Source organism: Hirundo rustica, chromosome Z, assembly GCF_015227805.2.
Source record: "Hirundo rustica isolate bHirRus1 chromosome Z, bHirRus1.pri.v3, whole genome shotgun sequence".
NCBI lineage: Eukaryota > Metazoa > Chordata > Aves > Passeriformes > Hirundinidae > Hirundo > Hirundo rustica.
In genome coordinates this window covers 17,756,446-17,771,439 of record NC_053488.1, presented here as the reverse complement: position 1 = coordinate 17,771,439, position 14,994 = coordinate 17,756,446, and the positions used below count along the sequence as shown (strand labels likewise).

Genomic DNA, 14,994 nt, shown 5'->3' with positions numbered 1-14,994 from the left:
TGGTTAATCACTCAAGTTGCTCAGGTGTAAGTGTTCATCAGTTTCGAGGTCCTTAAAGGTCTGTGGTTTTCAACAGTCAGTGCAGAAGGGCATGTGTCATTCACAGACACCTGATAGTCCCCTGGGGCTGTCTCAGGTACAGTGATGTATCTCAGGTGGCACCAGTTGCTTGACTGTCTCAAGTGCCAGCAGATACCTCTTGGTCACCTCGTGTTTTTGAAAAGGTGTCAGACACCTGGCATCTCTGAAACTGAAGCACCTTTATTCCTCAGTGTGTACGTCTGAGGATTACTACCTTCATCATTACCGTGGTTCCTCCTCCCACCTAAGCAGTGAAACATGCTACATGCCACAGGTTTCTGATGCTGTTTTCTGCCTGCCTATGTATTCTTCAGAAATTCCTGAAATATTTTAGAAAGCTCTCAGAAGTTCGTACAATGTCTGACTCCTTTGCATTACGTTTAGCTCACATGGTGCTGGCACTAAGGTCCTTACTTTGTTTAGGTTTAGTAGTTTTACGCTTATATATGCTGTATTTTTTATGCATGACTTGAAAAATAGTGCTTTTGTGATGTTTATTTTAATTGATTAACTAATTCCCAACATTACTTCAAATGCAGAGGAACTTCAGGGTCCGTGATGTCTTGTACAGATTCTCTTGCAGCTCTTGTAGGCAGGCTAAGGCAGAGATGAGTCCATGCTACTCAGGGATGTTTTCTGCTGTGGTTTGTCTCATTCTCACAGGTAATTCACTCATTTTGTTTTTAAAATGGGGGTGGATTTGCAGTACTCTTGACTGCATTGTGTCGGGTCAGCATAGGAAAACATCTTTGTTTGCTCCACTAAAGGGATGCTGACTGTATCACCTAATGTGACAGACCTCCCAAGGTCCTTGAAAATAGAACATGTGGCCGTGATTATAAGCAGTTACCCCTTACCTAGTAAAAAATGCATGCTTCGTTAATTGCTCCATTTTCAGGGAGGAAAGAGAGGGCAAGTTTCCCCAAGGGTTCTCATTTATTTGTGATTTGGTTTCATTAATTTTTTTTCTAGAGGGAAATGATGCAATAAATCAATTTTTTGTTGCCTTTCTTAATTACAGTTGCACATTGTGGGTATTTCACCTACATGGTTGTTGGGATTTTGTTGTATAAAATCTTTCAAAACATCATGGACAATTCACTGGAAAAGAAGAGATTGCACATACTCGGTTTAGAAACAAAATAAACTGTCCCAAAGAGTAAAACAAAAAAAGATGTCATCACCTGCATTGCTTAAATACCCTTCATCTCCTCGGGAAACAGATGGAGTTTGCACTGTGCCTGCAAGGTCACCAGCCTTGGGCTTTGCCAGACCAACAAAGGAAGTGTCTTCTGTTAAAAATACCCTCCTGCTTGTCTCCACAGCAAACGTGACAGAAGTGACTGCTTGAGCAGGGCCCATCCCTTCCTCTGGTCCTGGCTGTCACTGACAGGATCACACAGAGCAGGGAATTGCCACAGGTGCCTATTTATTCTGCACGGAGCTTGAAGGTGTCAGCTGAGGATCAGGCACAGAAAAAGGGCAGTCTCTGGGGCCCAAACCTTGATTTAAATGGTGCTGATGTGTCCTGCAGGTAGTAAATGGAGAAGGTTTTCCACAGAACTGTTTCCCACACATCTCCAGAGACTTTACAAAAGTAGTTGTAGGGACAGGGACAAAAAGCAAGAGCCAGGCCAAGCGACATGCAGCGTCACACTGTGAGTCACTAAAAAATACAGTGCCCCCTGTTCTACCTCCTACACTCTCTCATGTCTCTTCATCAGTATGATGATAGCAACCTAATTAGCAAAACAAAGGTTTTTGTGGCTTTATAGTTATTTTGAGGAAGATTTCTTTAGATTTAAGGTTACTTAATCCCTAATTATTTGGAAAGAGGTTGTCTAAAGTTCACGACCCCCACAAGTTCTTCAATTATTTGTAAAACAGGATTATAGGACCTAGTAGAAGGTCTTAATCAGACTTCATCTCCTTGTACACTGGAACACTAATTTAATTAAATATAGCCTGCTTATAATGTCTGCAGTCATTGTTTTGGTAATTGCAGAGTACCACTTTGCTTAATTGTCCCCGATTTACCACCCATTATGAGATGAGATCTCCACTAAAGCAACACAGTGCACTTAAAAGATGGGCTGATGTGGGGATTTATCTACAGAAAGTCCTGTGAGTTTCTCTGCATCCTATTTTGTAGTTATATTACATCATGTCACATGTGGCTATCATGCTATGTCCAGTGAGCAAAGGTCATATGTAGGGAAGAACAAGGCAGCTGAGAAGCCAGTGGTCTGACACCTCATTGTAGTCACCTGCATAAGTTCAGACACGGCCAGGAGCGAGTGCATCCAAAGGCTGCGTTGCTCCCAAGTGCATTACATGTTACTAAAACGGCTCGCAGATCAGCAGGTAGAGCAATGTAGCATGTGCTGGCTGAAATGCAGATAGCTAGAGTCGGGAAGGGAAGAATTGGAGAGCGTGAGACCTGTGGATATTAGGACGCCTTCTTAAGTCACCCTTATTCTGGTGACACCAAACTTATATAGTGAGTCTCTTTGAAGAAGGGCCTCAAAGCAGTCTTTCTACCAGACACAGTAAGCCATACCTTCTTTGTTCTCTCCAGGCTCTAAATGTTGTACCAGTTCAATAACGTGAAAGGAAACATTGTCCGGTTTAAAACAGTGGGTACATTTTGTCTCCTGTGGTCTTCTGTGAAAGAGCATGGAGCATTTTGATCTGCTGGATGAAAGAGGCACACCTGCTGTTTGGGGAACTGCCAGTGTCTCCTAAGCTACCACATCTCATTGCATGCTGGTGGTTATTAATGTATTTTAGTGATAACCACTCAGATCAGGAGAGTTACATTTCTGTGAAGCTGGCATGGCATTAAAATCATATGCATACATGCAAGTGTGTTTATCTGAATATGAATATGAGACCTAACGTTTTCCTATGTATGAATATAGAGATACTTCATTTCTGCATTGCTTCACTTCTGCCATCCTTATTGAACTTACATCCCATTAAGCCAATAGAAAGTTTGATTGAAAAGAGGAAAAAAATGACAGCATTTTGACCGTCACAGATGTATGTTTTGTAGCTTCTGACTTTTAAGTTAGAAAATGGAGTTTGTGTATCACAGCTTGTTTGGGTATCTTCATGACTTCCATTGCTCTTAGGAAAATTACGCTTTTATACATTAAAAGAACAAAATTAGCTCTGAAATACTTTCAGACACATAATATGAAGGCAATAAGTAGTAGTGTTGGAAATGATACAACTTCTAAAATTTTTGACTAACTTTAATCAGGGGTATTGTTCATCTTCACCCGGGGTAAGGGAATGGAAATTTAAGAGACTGTTCCCTGGGCAAGGCCTGATGACCTTAACATCTCAATGGACTGGAAGCTGCCAGATGATGCACAAGAAATAAATGGCCATTAACAAACGTCAATGCCCGATCATCCTCCCTGGTGTATATTCCAGAAAGCTCACCGAAAATGCATGGAATTTCCCTGTATTTTCAATGAAACTTTGTGAACAGTGTTCCATGTGCCCAGGTGACCAAGAAGGCCAATGGCATCTTGGCCTGGATCAGCAATGGTGTGGCCAGCAGGAGCTGGCCACAGGGATTGTCCCCCTGTGGGCACTGGTGTGGCCACACCTGGAGTGCTGTGTCCTGTTCTGGGCCCCTCAGTTTAGGAGGGATGTTGAGACGCTCAAATGTGTCCAGAGGAGGCAACGAGGCCCTGGAACACAAGCCCTGTGAAGAATGGCTGAGTGAGCTGCAGTTGTTCAGCCTGGAAAGAAGGAGGCTCGGGAGACCTTATCACTCTCCACAACTACCTGAAAAGAGGTTTGAGGCAGCGGTGGGTCGATCTCTTCTCCTAGGTGACCACTGACAGAACAAGAGGACACAATCTTAAGCTGTGCCAGGGAAAATTTAGGCTAAACATTAGGAAGAAAGTCTTCACTTAAAGAGTGATTGGGCGCTGGAATCATCTGCCCAGGGAGATGTACCATCCCTGGACATGTTTAAATAAAGACCGGATGTGGGACTGCCGTGGTTTAGTTGATAAGGTGGTGTTAGGTCATAGGTTGGACTTGATGATCTCAAAGGTCTTTTCCAACCTAGTTAATTCTGTGATGCTGTGATTCAGTGAGCTGAATTGCTACAAATGCTGGAAGATGAGTTGGAGCTGCCCTTTCCAGCAGTAGCAAGGTGTGAGCATGATGAAGCTGAACATGTAATTCCCAGCCACTGGCTGCCAGAAGCTCATTGAAGTGGACAATGGGTGCAAGCTGAGAACATTTGATGAGAAACGAATGGCCTCAGAGGTCCTGGCTGATTCACTTGGTGAAGAGTGGGAGGCATATGTTGTCCAGATCAGTGGTGGCAATGACAAAAGTGTCCTGCCCCATGGATGTGTCTGCCTTCTGCTCAGCAAGGGCCATTCCTGCTATTGCCTCAGAGGAACTGGAGAGAGAAAGTGCAGATCCATTCGTGGTTGCATTGCTGATGCAAACTTGAGTGTCCTGAACTCTGTCACAGTGAAAAAGGGTGAGAAGGGCATTCCAGGGCTGACTGACGCAACCCTGTCATCTTGGTCCCAAGAGGACCAGCACAATCCACAAGCTGTTCAGCCTGTCTAAGGAGGATGACATTCTCCAGTATGTTGTGAGGAAGCCACTGAACAAGGGGGTCAAGAAACCTATTACCAAGGCTCTTAGGATCCAGTGACTTGGGACTCCTGCAGCATAAGCACAGGAGAAGTGCACTCAAAATAACAAGGAGGAAGCAGTAGAATACAAAGCTGGTGGCTAAGAGAACGAAGGAAGCCAATGAGAAATGCCAGGAGCAGATTGTGAACAGGAGCTGGCTTGCTTTGTTGAGAGCTTCTACATCTAAGTCTGAATCAAGGCAGAAGTAAGGACGCTGTATGTGATACTAAAATGATATTGTACATGATATTGCCAAAAAATCCCTTTTGTGGTGAACTTTAAAAAAAATCTCAACACTAAAACCAAAATGAAATCATCACAACACAGAACAAAAATGAACAATTTACACAAAATCCACTCTTTGGTCCTTCACCACAATTACACCAAAAATTCCCCATGATCATTCTACTCTGTAACACTTAAGATTCTCTGTACTATTTTTGCTTGTTACTTCTCCCAATTAGTATCCTTGTCACAAAATCCTCATGACTGCCTTCATTCTCCAATAAAAACGCTGGGTTAACCTGGCCCAGGTGCCAGGCCCCCACCCAAGATACCCTCTCTCTCCTCTCCAGAGCTTGACAGAGGAGAGGGAATTTAATGAAGGGTTCATGGGTTGAGATAAGGACCAGAGATATCACTCACCAAATACCATCATGGGCAAAACAGGCTCAACTTTGAGATACGAACTGAATTTTCTACAAACAAAATCAGAGCAGGATAATGAGAAGTCAAATAAACCCTTAAAAACACCTTCCCCCAGCCCTCCCTCCCTCCCAGCTCTGCCTCCTACCCCAGCAGTGCAAGGAGACAGGGAATGGGGGTTGTGGTCAGTTCATCCCCCGGGGCTTCTCTCGCTGCTGAGGGAGAGGAGTCATTCCCCTGCTGCACCATAGAAACCCTCCCATGGGAGACACTTCTCCATGAACTTCTCCAGCACAGCTTCATCTCAGGGGGAACAGCTCCCTGCAAATTGCTGCAATGTGGGTCCATCCCACGGGCACCAGTGCCCCTCAAACTGCTGCAGAGTGGGTCACTCTTCCATGGCTGCAGTCCTCCAAGGACAGGCTGCTCCAGCCTGGGAGCAAGGCCTCTTCCCACAGGTGTCCCACAGGCTCCTCTCAGGCACCCACCTGCTCTGGTGTGGGGCTCATCCTGGGGCTGCAGGTGGGGTGGATCTTTGCATCCCTGTGGACCTCCCTGTGCTGCAGGGATGCAGCTTCCTCACCGTGGGCTGCACCAGGGGCTGCAGGGGAATCTTGGCTCTGGCACCTGGAGCACCTCCTGCCCCTCTTCCTTCACTGGCCTGGTGTCTGTAGAGCTGTTCTCCTCACATGTTCCTGACTCCTACTCTTCTCTGTCTGGAATTAAAAATGCACCACACACTTCGTTTTAACGTCTTTTTAAATACATTATCACAGAGGTGTTACCACCATTTCTAATTGGCCCAGACTTGGCTAGTGGCATGTCCATCCTTGGAGCCACCAGGGATTGGCTCTGCTGGATATGGAAGAAGCTTCCGTCAGCTTCTTACAGAAACCACCCCTGCAGGTCCACCCCTGCTACCAAAATGAGGCAATGCATACCCAATCCAACTGCAAATCATATTTGTAATGGTTTTACACACTGAAACTGCTTTGTAGAAATGCATGTCTTACAGAATCACTGTTAACAAGAGGATTCTGATGCAGAGATGAGTGGAAGATGCAGCTTGACTAGATGATCATTGTAGGTTCTTTCCAACTGAATTGTTTTCTATTTTGCTGTACTGTACTGTACTGTACTGTACTCTGCTCTACTCTGCTCTACTCTGCTCTACTCTACTATACTCTTCTTTAGTCTCCCTAGCTTCCTACCTGGAGTAAAATTATTCCAGATGATGATTTACCTGAATGACTATAAAAGTGAATACTAGGACTAAGAGTTTTAATAGTACCCAATGTTTTCAGCATGGTGAAATTCATTCCAGTGGTTGCAGGACTGGGGCCAGTTGATAAATGTGCAGTCTGATTCTCTAACGGTGTTTCTTTGCCTGTGCATTCACAGTCAGTAGCAGAATTATCTGGATTGTATTATACCCAGATTATTCTGGATGCAGTTTGTCCTGTTCGCCTCATCTTGTTACCAGTCACAGAGCAGAGTTCTCTGCTTAGCTCATTTGGTAGAACTCAGTGCTGAATACTTCTGTTTAATGTACAGATAAAATGTATTATTTACAGATGACTAGGTATGCATGTTAGAATGGAAACATACACATGCTGTCCCAGTCCGGCTTGCTTTCTTGGTTGCAAGTGTGTATTCCTCATTGCCTCTACTCATTTGCTTCTGATTTTTCTGTATGCTGATGTGATGTGAAAAGCCCACTGATATGTAACTCCTGCAGAGCATATGGAGTGTGGCCAGTTAGTCAGCCAGGGCACATTCATCCTGGTGCACATACGCTCGATTTCATAACTGCTTGCCAGGACTTCCAGGTTGCAATCACAGCAAAGGAGGAGAGAGTACAAAAATATTTAGGTAAGTACATTCAGCTCAGTAGAAAGACTTTGTGAACCAAAGGTTGCTTATGATGTTTTTTAAGTGATGGCAAAATATTGCATGGAAGAAGCAGATATGTGAGTCTGTTGTATTAATGGTTTAAAGATATCTGTTCTCAGCCTTGCTGAAATGCCAAGTAACTGTAATGATTTGGTTGCTTTTACTATATTTCTTCATGACCTGGTGAATTTTAATAGCTAAAAAGCACAAACCATTGTTTAGGCATAATTTGCTATGTAAAGTGCAGAAAAGAACAGATAGTTTCTATGAACTAGAAATGAGCATCCCCCTACTGTTTAAACTGTCCATTCCCAGCCCAGAGTCCTCCAAAGCACAGTTCAGCACTCTGGGAAGTGGCGGAAGTAGATCATGTACATGAAAAACACAGGGTTGTAGAATCATGGAGTATCCTGAATTGGAAGGGATCAACAAGTATCATTGAGTCCAACTCATGGCCCTGCACAGGACAGCCCTGAAAATCCCACCATGTGCCTGAGAGAATTTTCCAGGTGCTTCTTTAACTCTGTCAGGCTGGTGCTGTGACCACTGCCCTGGGGAGCCCATTCCAGTGCCCAGCCACCCTCAGGGTGAAGATGTTTGTGCATGTTTCTTCTTTCAATGTGCTAAAATGTCTTTAAAAAAATAGTCTAAGAATGCACATAAGACACTAATTTCAGGAGTTTTGGAGTCAGTGGAAGTAGATGAAGTCCTAAATAGAGTGTATCTTACCTGCGCACATTTCTTTTGCTGTTCGTTTTTATTATCTCTTTTGCTGCTCCAGTAAGGCAGATACAAGACTATTTCCAGAAGGGAAAAGTTTGACTTAAAAACAATTCAGTCATTAAAATGCTGTCCATGCCAAAAAAGTCTGAAACCTTTGTCTTGGAGAAATGATGAATACAAGTCAGATTGCAGAGGGAGAGCTGAGCTTTTCCTGCTTTGTTTAATCACCTAGTAAATGACTAAATTAAGGTCTTCACTTCAAGTTGTGTGTATATCACTCCGACAGCATCTGCTATCTCCAGACTGACACTTGCATTGTCTGTACAGGATGAACATAAGAATCACTTCAGATTTAGGCGTTGTGAATCTGGGAAGTGGTAAGATCTGAATTCCTGTGTGCAAAGAGAAAAAAACTATATGAACTGAATATGCCCTTTATGTCTTTTCAGGCTCTGAGGAGTTAGGAAGTGGAAGCTATGGGCATCGGTACATCACAGACACAGTCACGGGTGACGGTGATGGATTTGATATTGATGATTCAGACTACGACATTTATATAGAAGAGGTAAATGTCAAGATTTCTCTTTGCCACTTCTGTTTTCTTTGTAGTCTGGATATTTTAAGGTGTCTGGTCCTGTTAGGAAGTTTAATATCTGATATTAAGTGATGTGGTCACTTGTTTTTCTTCACTGAAGATGAGCTCTTGAAAGGTACTAATTTTATTTTCCCATAGCATTTTAGTTTTACTGAACTGGTGTTTCTTTGCTTCCTTTCAGCTCAGACCACTTCCTGCTATTAAAGGAGGCAACAGAAAATTTCTGGTCGAAACGAAGGTCACACCAGGGTCTAGTTCCAGGCTCCTGTCACGGGTCCTTACAACCACTTCTGAACCCACTACTTCCACTCGTGCCATCACACAACCTTCAACCACAGCGAGGGCGACGGCTGCGTGGGCAGCGCGGAGGGGCAGCCTGTCCTCTGCCGCGCGCCTCTTTGACCTCTCCTGCGACGAGGCCGTGTGCTCCGCAGACAGCTTTTGCATCAACGACTACGACCGGGGTGGCTCACGCTGCCACTGCAACTTGGGCAAAGGAGGGGAGACGTGTGAGGAAGGTAGGGGATCTGTGTGCCCGCTGCTGCTGGCTGCTCTTTGTCTGGGTCGAGGAGCAGCTTTGCAAAGAGCCCACCAATGCACACTTTGGGAATAGCCAGCTGGGCTTTGTGGATCCCTGCCAGTGGCAAATCGCTGTTCAGGCATCACCACCTTTGATTGTTTTTCCTCAGTCAGGTGGGAAAAAGTTATTCCTTAGTAAAGCTGAATGCAGAACCTGTGTAAAGATGCACAGGGGAGGTTAATCCTCCTTCCCCCACCTCAGAGTCGGGGGATGATGGAACAGGTATGTTGTTAATCACCCAGATGTGGCGGGATCCTATCATGGAACCCTCAACTGGAAGCTGAAGACATTCAACCCCTCTCTGACACTTGCCTTTTGGCAGCAGCTGAAGCTCTGAATCACCCCCATTTTCTGTGTGGCCCAGATGATACTGGTCCCACAGCAGAGATGTGAGAGCACTCCCATTGTAAAAATACCTCCAGAGGAGACTTTCCCCATGGTCTGCAGGTCTGCAGTGCAGCACTCAGGCGAGGCAAACAGGGGCAAAAGAGGAACAAAATCTCATCCCCAGTTCAAAAAGCACGTCCTGAAGGCTGAAGCAATGTGAGGAAGTGTGTTTGACTTCGATTGGGACTTGCCACCTGTGCTATTGCCTCTTTTCAGGGCAGCTGAGCCATAGCAAGAACTTGATGAGCTGAAGGAAGCTGTCCCACTTCTTTCCTTGCTGCCTTCCTGTTCTTTCCCTCTGGAGACCTAAACTCACCCTTTCACTGAGCAGTTCACCTGGTGAACCAGTCCAGCTCCCTCAACAGGCCATAAGCAGGTCACTTCTTTCCCCAAGAAGTAATTTTTCTTCTGCTTTGGTGACTAAGGGGTCAGATGAATGCCAGGGCTCACGGAAAGAATATGTCCTGTTGGTTGTGGTGGTGCTGTTCCTCCAGCTAAGAAAGAGCTGATCTGTCCATCCCTCTGCGTGCTGATCTGATCTGCCAAGATGCTGCCATCAGGGATCCATGTTCCTTCTGCAGGGTCATGTTAGACTTTCATGTTGCACAGTGTCATGCATCAGGGGTACAGGCACTGAGGGTGCATTATCTTCTTCAAACTGGAGTGCTGGGACAAAGAGAGCTCCTTCTGAAAACAATCTGTTGTGACTCAGCGACATGGAACAGCTGCAGATAAGATTTTAGGCCTTGATTGAGTATGAAGAGATGATTTATTTGAACTGACAAGGCCATATACAACTTGTAAACTGGTCTGTAACAGGAGTCCAAACCCTCCATTTTTCACAGGGGAGTGTGTTATTCCAGAGTAAGCATCACGTGCCAATACTCCTTTGTACTGAGTCTGTCTTCAGGAGCCAATATTGTTAAATAATTTATCAATCTGAATGGAAACAGAAAATTCTTCACATTCAACAGCTGCATGGCACTCTGGCCCAGATAGTTCTGCTTATGATCAGGACATGAGATAATTGCTCTCTGAGGTTGCATTCAGGTTTATAGCACCAGTCTCCTTCACCTCAGCCTAAAATGTATGCCTTGCAAACAAAAACATTGAGATAACTCCAACCAGGTTCAAAAACTGAGTGAGAAAAACACACTCAGAATTTGAATAGCAAGGAGGAGTAGGACTCCTCATCCTTCCTTCCTTGTTAGACTTAAATCCACTGTAAATACAAAAACTCAGGCCTGAAACTGTGTCTGTCCTCAGTGGTTTTTAGAAAAATAAGCTGCAAAGGTAATTTTACAGCTGGCAGTGGCTAGCAGCGAGACATCTCTGATTTTCATTTTCTCTCAGGGTCAGGATCTAACACAAGACAGCAAAGGGTGAGGGTTGATAATGCCGTTTGACAAGAGCAATAAAAAGAGCCACTGTTCCAGCCAGGGATGGAAAGATGCCTGCAGGGACTCTCTTCTCCCCATCACTCCTTTTAGCTTCTGCCCTGAGCTGACTTGAGAGAAGTGCTGGAAGCTGCTGGGCTGTTATGAGACATCCAGTGATTCTCCAGATTCTGGTGGTAGCAGCTACAGAGCAGCAGTGACTGATGCTGCCTAGAGTCTGGCCATATTTCCCACATGTGTTTTTGTAATCCTGTAGAACAGAAAATTACTTTGTCCTCTCTTTCTTAAGTGAATTCTTAAAAGAAGATAAAGTTGATGAGTTCTGTCTTCTATAACAAGGATGAAAACCTGGAGAAATTTCCTTTGAACTCTTAGATTTAACGGTTGAGCATTATTTGGCCCTCAGTATCCTATTTCTTTCCAAGTTCACCAGGTCCTTGGGAATAAAGGAATTGGCTGTAAAAAGTGGTGGGAGAGAAAGGCAATGGGTTAACTGATTGTTGGCTGTTGCTGACTAATGGTTGTCTCTGGACGTACTCTGCCTTCCATTGCCACCTGATGTTATCCAATACTAAAAGTGTATATTGATTTTTATACGGAAGAAAACTGCTAAATAACGTGCTTCCCTCTTTGCTTTTCAGACATCAGTATCCAGTATCCTCAGTTCTCTGGCTACTCATATATCACCTTTGAACCGCTGAAAAAGTCCTATCAGACATTTCAAATTACCCTTGAATTCAGGGTAAGCTTAAGCAATTCTCATATTGGTGCTTTAAATTTTATTTACTTATTCTGATGCAGTGGACAACAGAACAGTAACTTAGCTTCAGTATAGCTTCAGTGTAATTGTAGTGAAAGTGTGCATAACCTTCTTCTGCAAAGATCTGGCTCAACCTTCAGTGAATGTAAATGAAGTTTGTAAGCAGCTGAAGAGTTTCCATCCATTGTTGATAGGGACTACATGAGAGAATCCTTGGGACTAGTAACTGAGGACTAGCAGCAATTTACTTTGGCAAGGTTATAGTCACGTGGATGGGCTACAGGCTGAAGAACACACAGAATTTTTGTGAATTAGAGTTTTAACGTGGTATGCAGTATTTTTGTGGACAAGAGATTATGATCCTGTCATACTGAGCAAAACACTGCCCTATATGTAGCATTCCTTTTCCACCCTGCAGGATTTCAGTGGACATTATTTTCCCCCTGTGAAGTTTGGGACATGGGCTACTAATACATCCAGGATACCATACCACTTAAAATGCGGGTCTAGACTGGGGATACATCCCACACTGGCTTGTGTTAGCGCTATCTGTTCATTATGGACAGAACGTGTAGGGCTGTCTTTAGGGAGGGTGGCCAAGCTCTTGGATGCATCCCCACCCTCACATAAAGCAGACTCACCAGCCCTGTGGTCTGGGAAGGAGCCTGTTACTAAAGCAGCAGCAATCAGTTGCCTCAGTGGTGATCTTACACTCCTCTGGCGATTCGTCATTTGAAAATGCAGGATGGCTGCAAAAAGCCACCGTGTCAGCTGCTACAAGCAGATGGAGAAATGCTGCCAGCCCAGGTTGTTTGGCTTGAGGAGTGTATCAGTCTCATGGAACATACGAAGTTGAGTGTATGTATTCATGCACAGTGAGCCTGATGTGCCTGTACTTACCAGACTTGTTAGGGCATTCTTGCTACATTTTTTTTTTATTCAGGAGTCTCATATGGGATACATCTGACAGTCTTTAATATTTCCAGGCTTTTTTTTTTTTTCAGGTCTGATAGTATCACAATTTAAGAAATGGTCTTAAATTTTTTAACCATTAAGGCAGTGATTTTCTAGGTTTTTCAAATGCAGGATTCAAAACTGATCAAACATTTTCTAATTCTGCAACTTAAAAAGTCGTTCTGAAAAATAATGACCCTTTTCTGGAGAAAAGTCCCCCACTGCTGCTTGCTTTTATCTGTAATTGTGAGGCTTTGATTTTTCACGTTGATGCAATGATTGCAGGCTGAATCTGAAGATGGTTTACTGCTGTACTGTGGAGAAAATGAGCATGGTCGTGGTGATTTTATGTCACTGGCAATTATCCGACGTAGCCTCCAGTTCAGGTAAAACCTCCATCCTAAATCTGATGTAAAGAGAAGGGGCTATTGCTGCCTCCTGGGACTGTGTGATGAATATCTCCAGTGTCTTTGACTTCTGCCCCATGCAGTGCACCAAATGGACAGTGTAATTTCATTTGAGTTCTTCAATACCTTTTTCTCTCATCCTTCTTTAGTGTGCGGACATGTGCCCTATTGAGCTCTTTTACTCAGGCCTCGGTTTTCTTTAAGGCATTTGTCTGGGGGTCTTAGCTATGTTACCAGAAATGCCAGTGAGCCCCTCTATTTGCTAAGCTGGTGGTATATTGGTGGTATATTGAGTCAGTGTTTTTGCTTCATGGAAACAGACTTGCAGATAATGTAGCAAAAAAGGATGTAATGCCAGCAAGGGGCCAGGAACTTCATCTTACATACCTTGTTTAGGCTTTTAAAATGAAGAGTGTTTCTTGCAGTCTGATAGATATGAAGCAAGTGAAAGCGTATTTCCAGGGACTCCTTACTTGGGCGGGTGAGTCCTTTGAAAGTGGGGATTAACAAAGTGGTTGGTGTGCCTTAGTTGGGTTTCTGTTCACCTGCACTGCATAACAGTCAGGAATATGGGACATTTTGTGCACACTCAGCTCTCCTGGAGGTCTTGCTGTCAATCTGTGCTGAATTTCAAATAGATGAGCAGAGTTATTAATGTAGCACTGCCTTTCACCAGGGAGCTAGAAAAACTCCCAGGAGAAATTACTGTGATAGCATGAACTGAGACTCTAGTATCCTCCATCTTGAAACAGTTTCAGCTGTTGGAAAGCTTCGCAATGCCCTTGGTATGGACGGAGAATGCAAAACCTTCTTCACACTAGTAAAACAGATAATGAAGTTTGAAACTTGGAACAGATCTTATGTAGACTTGCTGTCTGATTTTCCTGTGCTATTATGCAGTGTGGAACAGAGAGGTTCCCAAGTGCAAAAAGAATATTTGGAGTTAAAAACCAACTTTTGGTTATTTGGTTAAAGTAAGATTATCACCTTGCCCACTCTGTCTCATGCTCCCAGGTTCAACTGTGGCACTGGAGTTGGAGTCATAACAAGTGAAAACAAAATCAAGCTGGGGAACTGGCACAGTGTCACATTGTTCAGAGATGGGGTGAATGGCTGGCTCAGAATGGACAGCAATGCTCCAGTGACAGGAAAATCTCAGGTTGGTAACCCTACCCCTGTGGCTCGATTTTAGGCTCTCTCAAGGTTATGATGATGTTTCTTTTCTTGCCACCAGGAGCCTGATAGGATTTAAAAGCTGCAGTTTTATTTATTGGCGTTAGGACATTTAGTGATCTAGGATCAGAGTACAGATTACTCTTCCAAATACATAATCTAGAAATCACAGAGATAAATATCTCAGGGCTGAATCCCATCACAGTTTCCGTGCTGTGCTCCATGTTTGCTCTGCCACCCTTTCACTACCCTGTGCCAGTCTCAAATACAGGCTATTAGAAGTTCACTGAATTGTACAGCTGCTGTCCCTGATTGCTTTCTTTTTCAAGCCTCAGAGAGCTGCTCTGCTTCCTCAGACATGAAAATTAGATGCATATATATATATTTATGTGTAATATGCATATACCCACACAAGATTGGTGTACAGAGGTGTAATTACATGAATATTCTGGACAAAGATTTAAGCACAGTAATGGAGATTGACATTCTGCCCTGACTTATTTTAACACTAGCAAGTTCATACAGGGCTGACAAGATAAAATGTAATACAGGAAGATGCTTTGACTTGCTCATCTGTTGCTGGGCCAGAAAACAAAATTAGGCACTGTAAGAAAAGGCAATTTAAAATTGTTTCAGTTGTCATTCCTTTGGTAGCCACTATTAACATGCCATCCCTAGCAGTGAAAGAAAGCAGCTTCAGACATCTTATTACTTTCCACTTT

General features: G+C 43.9%; 1 protein-coding gene and 1 pseudogene across 2 annotated transcripts in view; both read left to right on the top strand.

The window, feature by feature from the left end:
- The window catches only part of EGFLAM (EGF like, fibronectin type III and laminin G domains), a 76,804-nt gene that overhangs the window by 36,386 nt on the left and 25,424 nt on the right, over positions 1-14,994 (top strand). For both annotated transcript variants that reach the window (XM_040090061.1, XM_040090062.1), the window contains exons 8-12: positions 8,469-8,584; positions 8,796-9,132; positions 11,620-11,720; positions 12,978-13,078; positions 14,114-14,258. In XM_040090061.1, the coding sequence (XP_039945995.1) occupies positions 8,469-8,584; positions 8,796-9,132; positions 11,620-11,720; positions 12,978-13,078; positions 14,114-14,258 (800 nt within the window). The remainder of the gene's footprint in view (positions 1-8,468; positions 8,585-8,795; positions 9,133-11,619; positions 11,721-12,977; positions 13,079-14,113; positions 14,259-14,994) is intronic.
- LOC120765335 (small ribosomal subunit protein eS6-like) lies at positions 4,270-4,967 on the top strand (annotated as a pseudogene).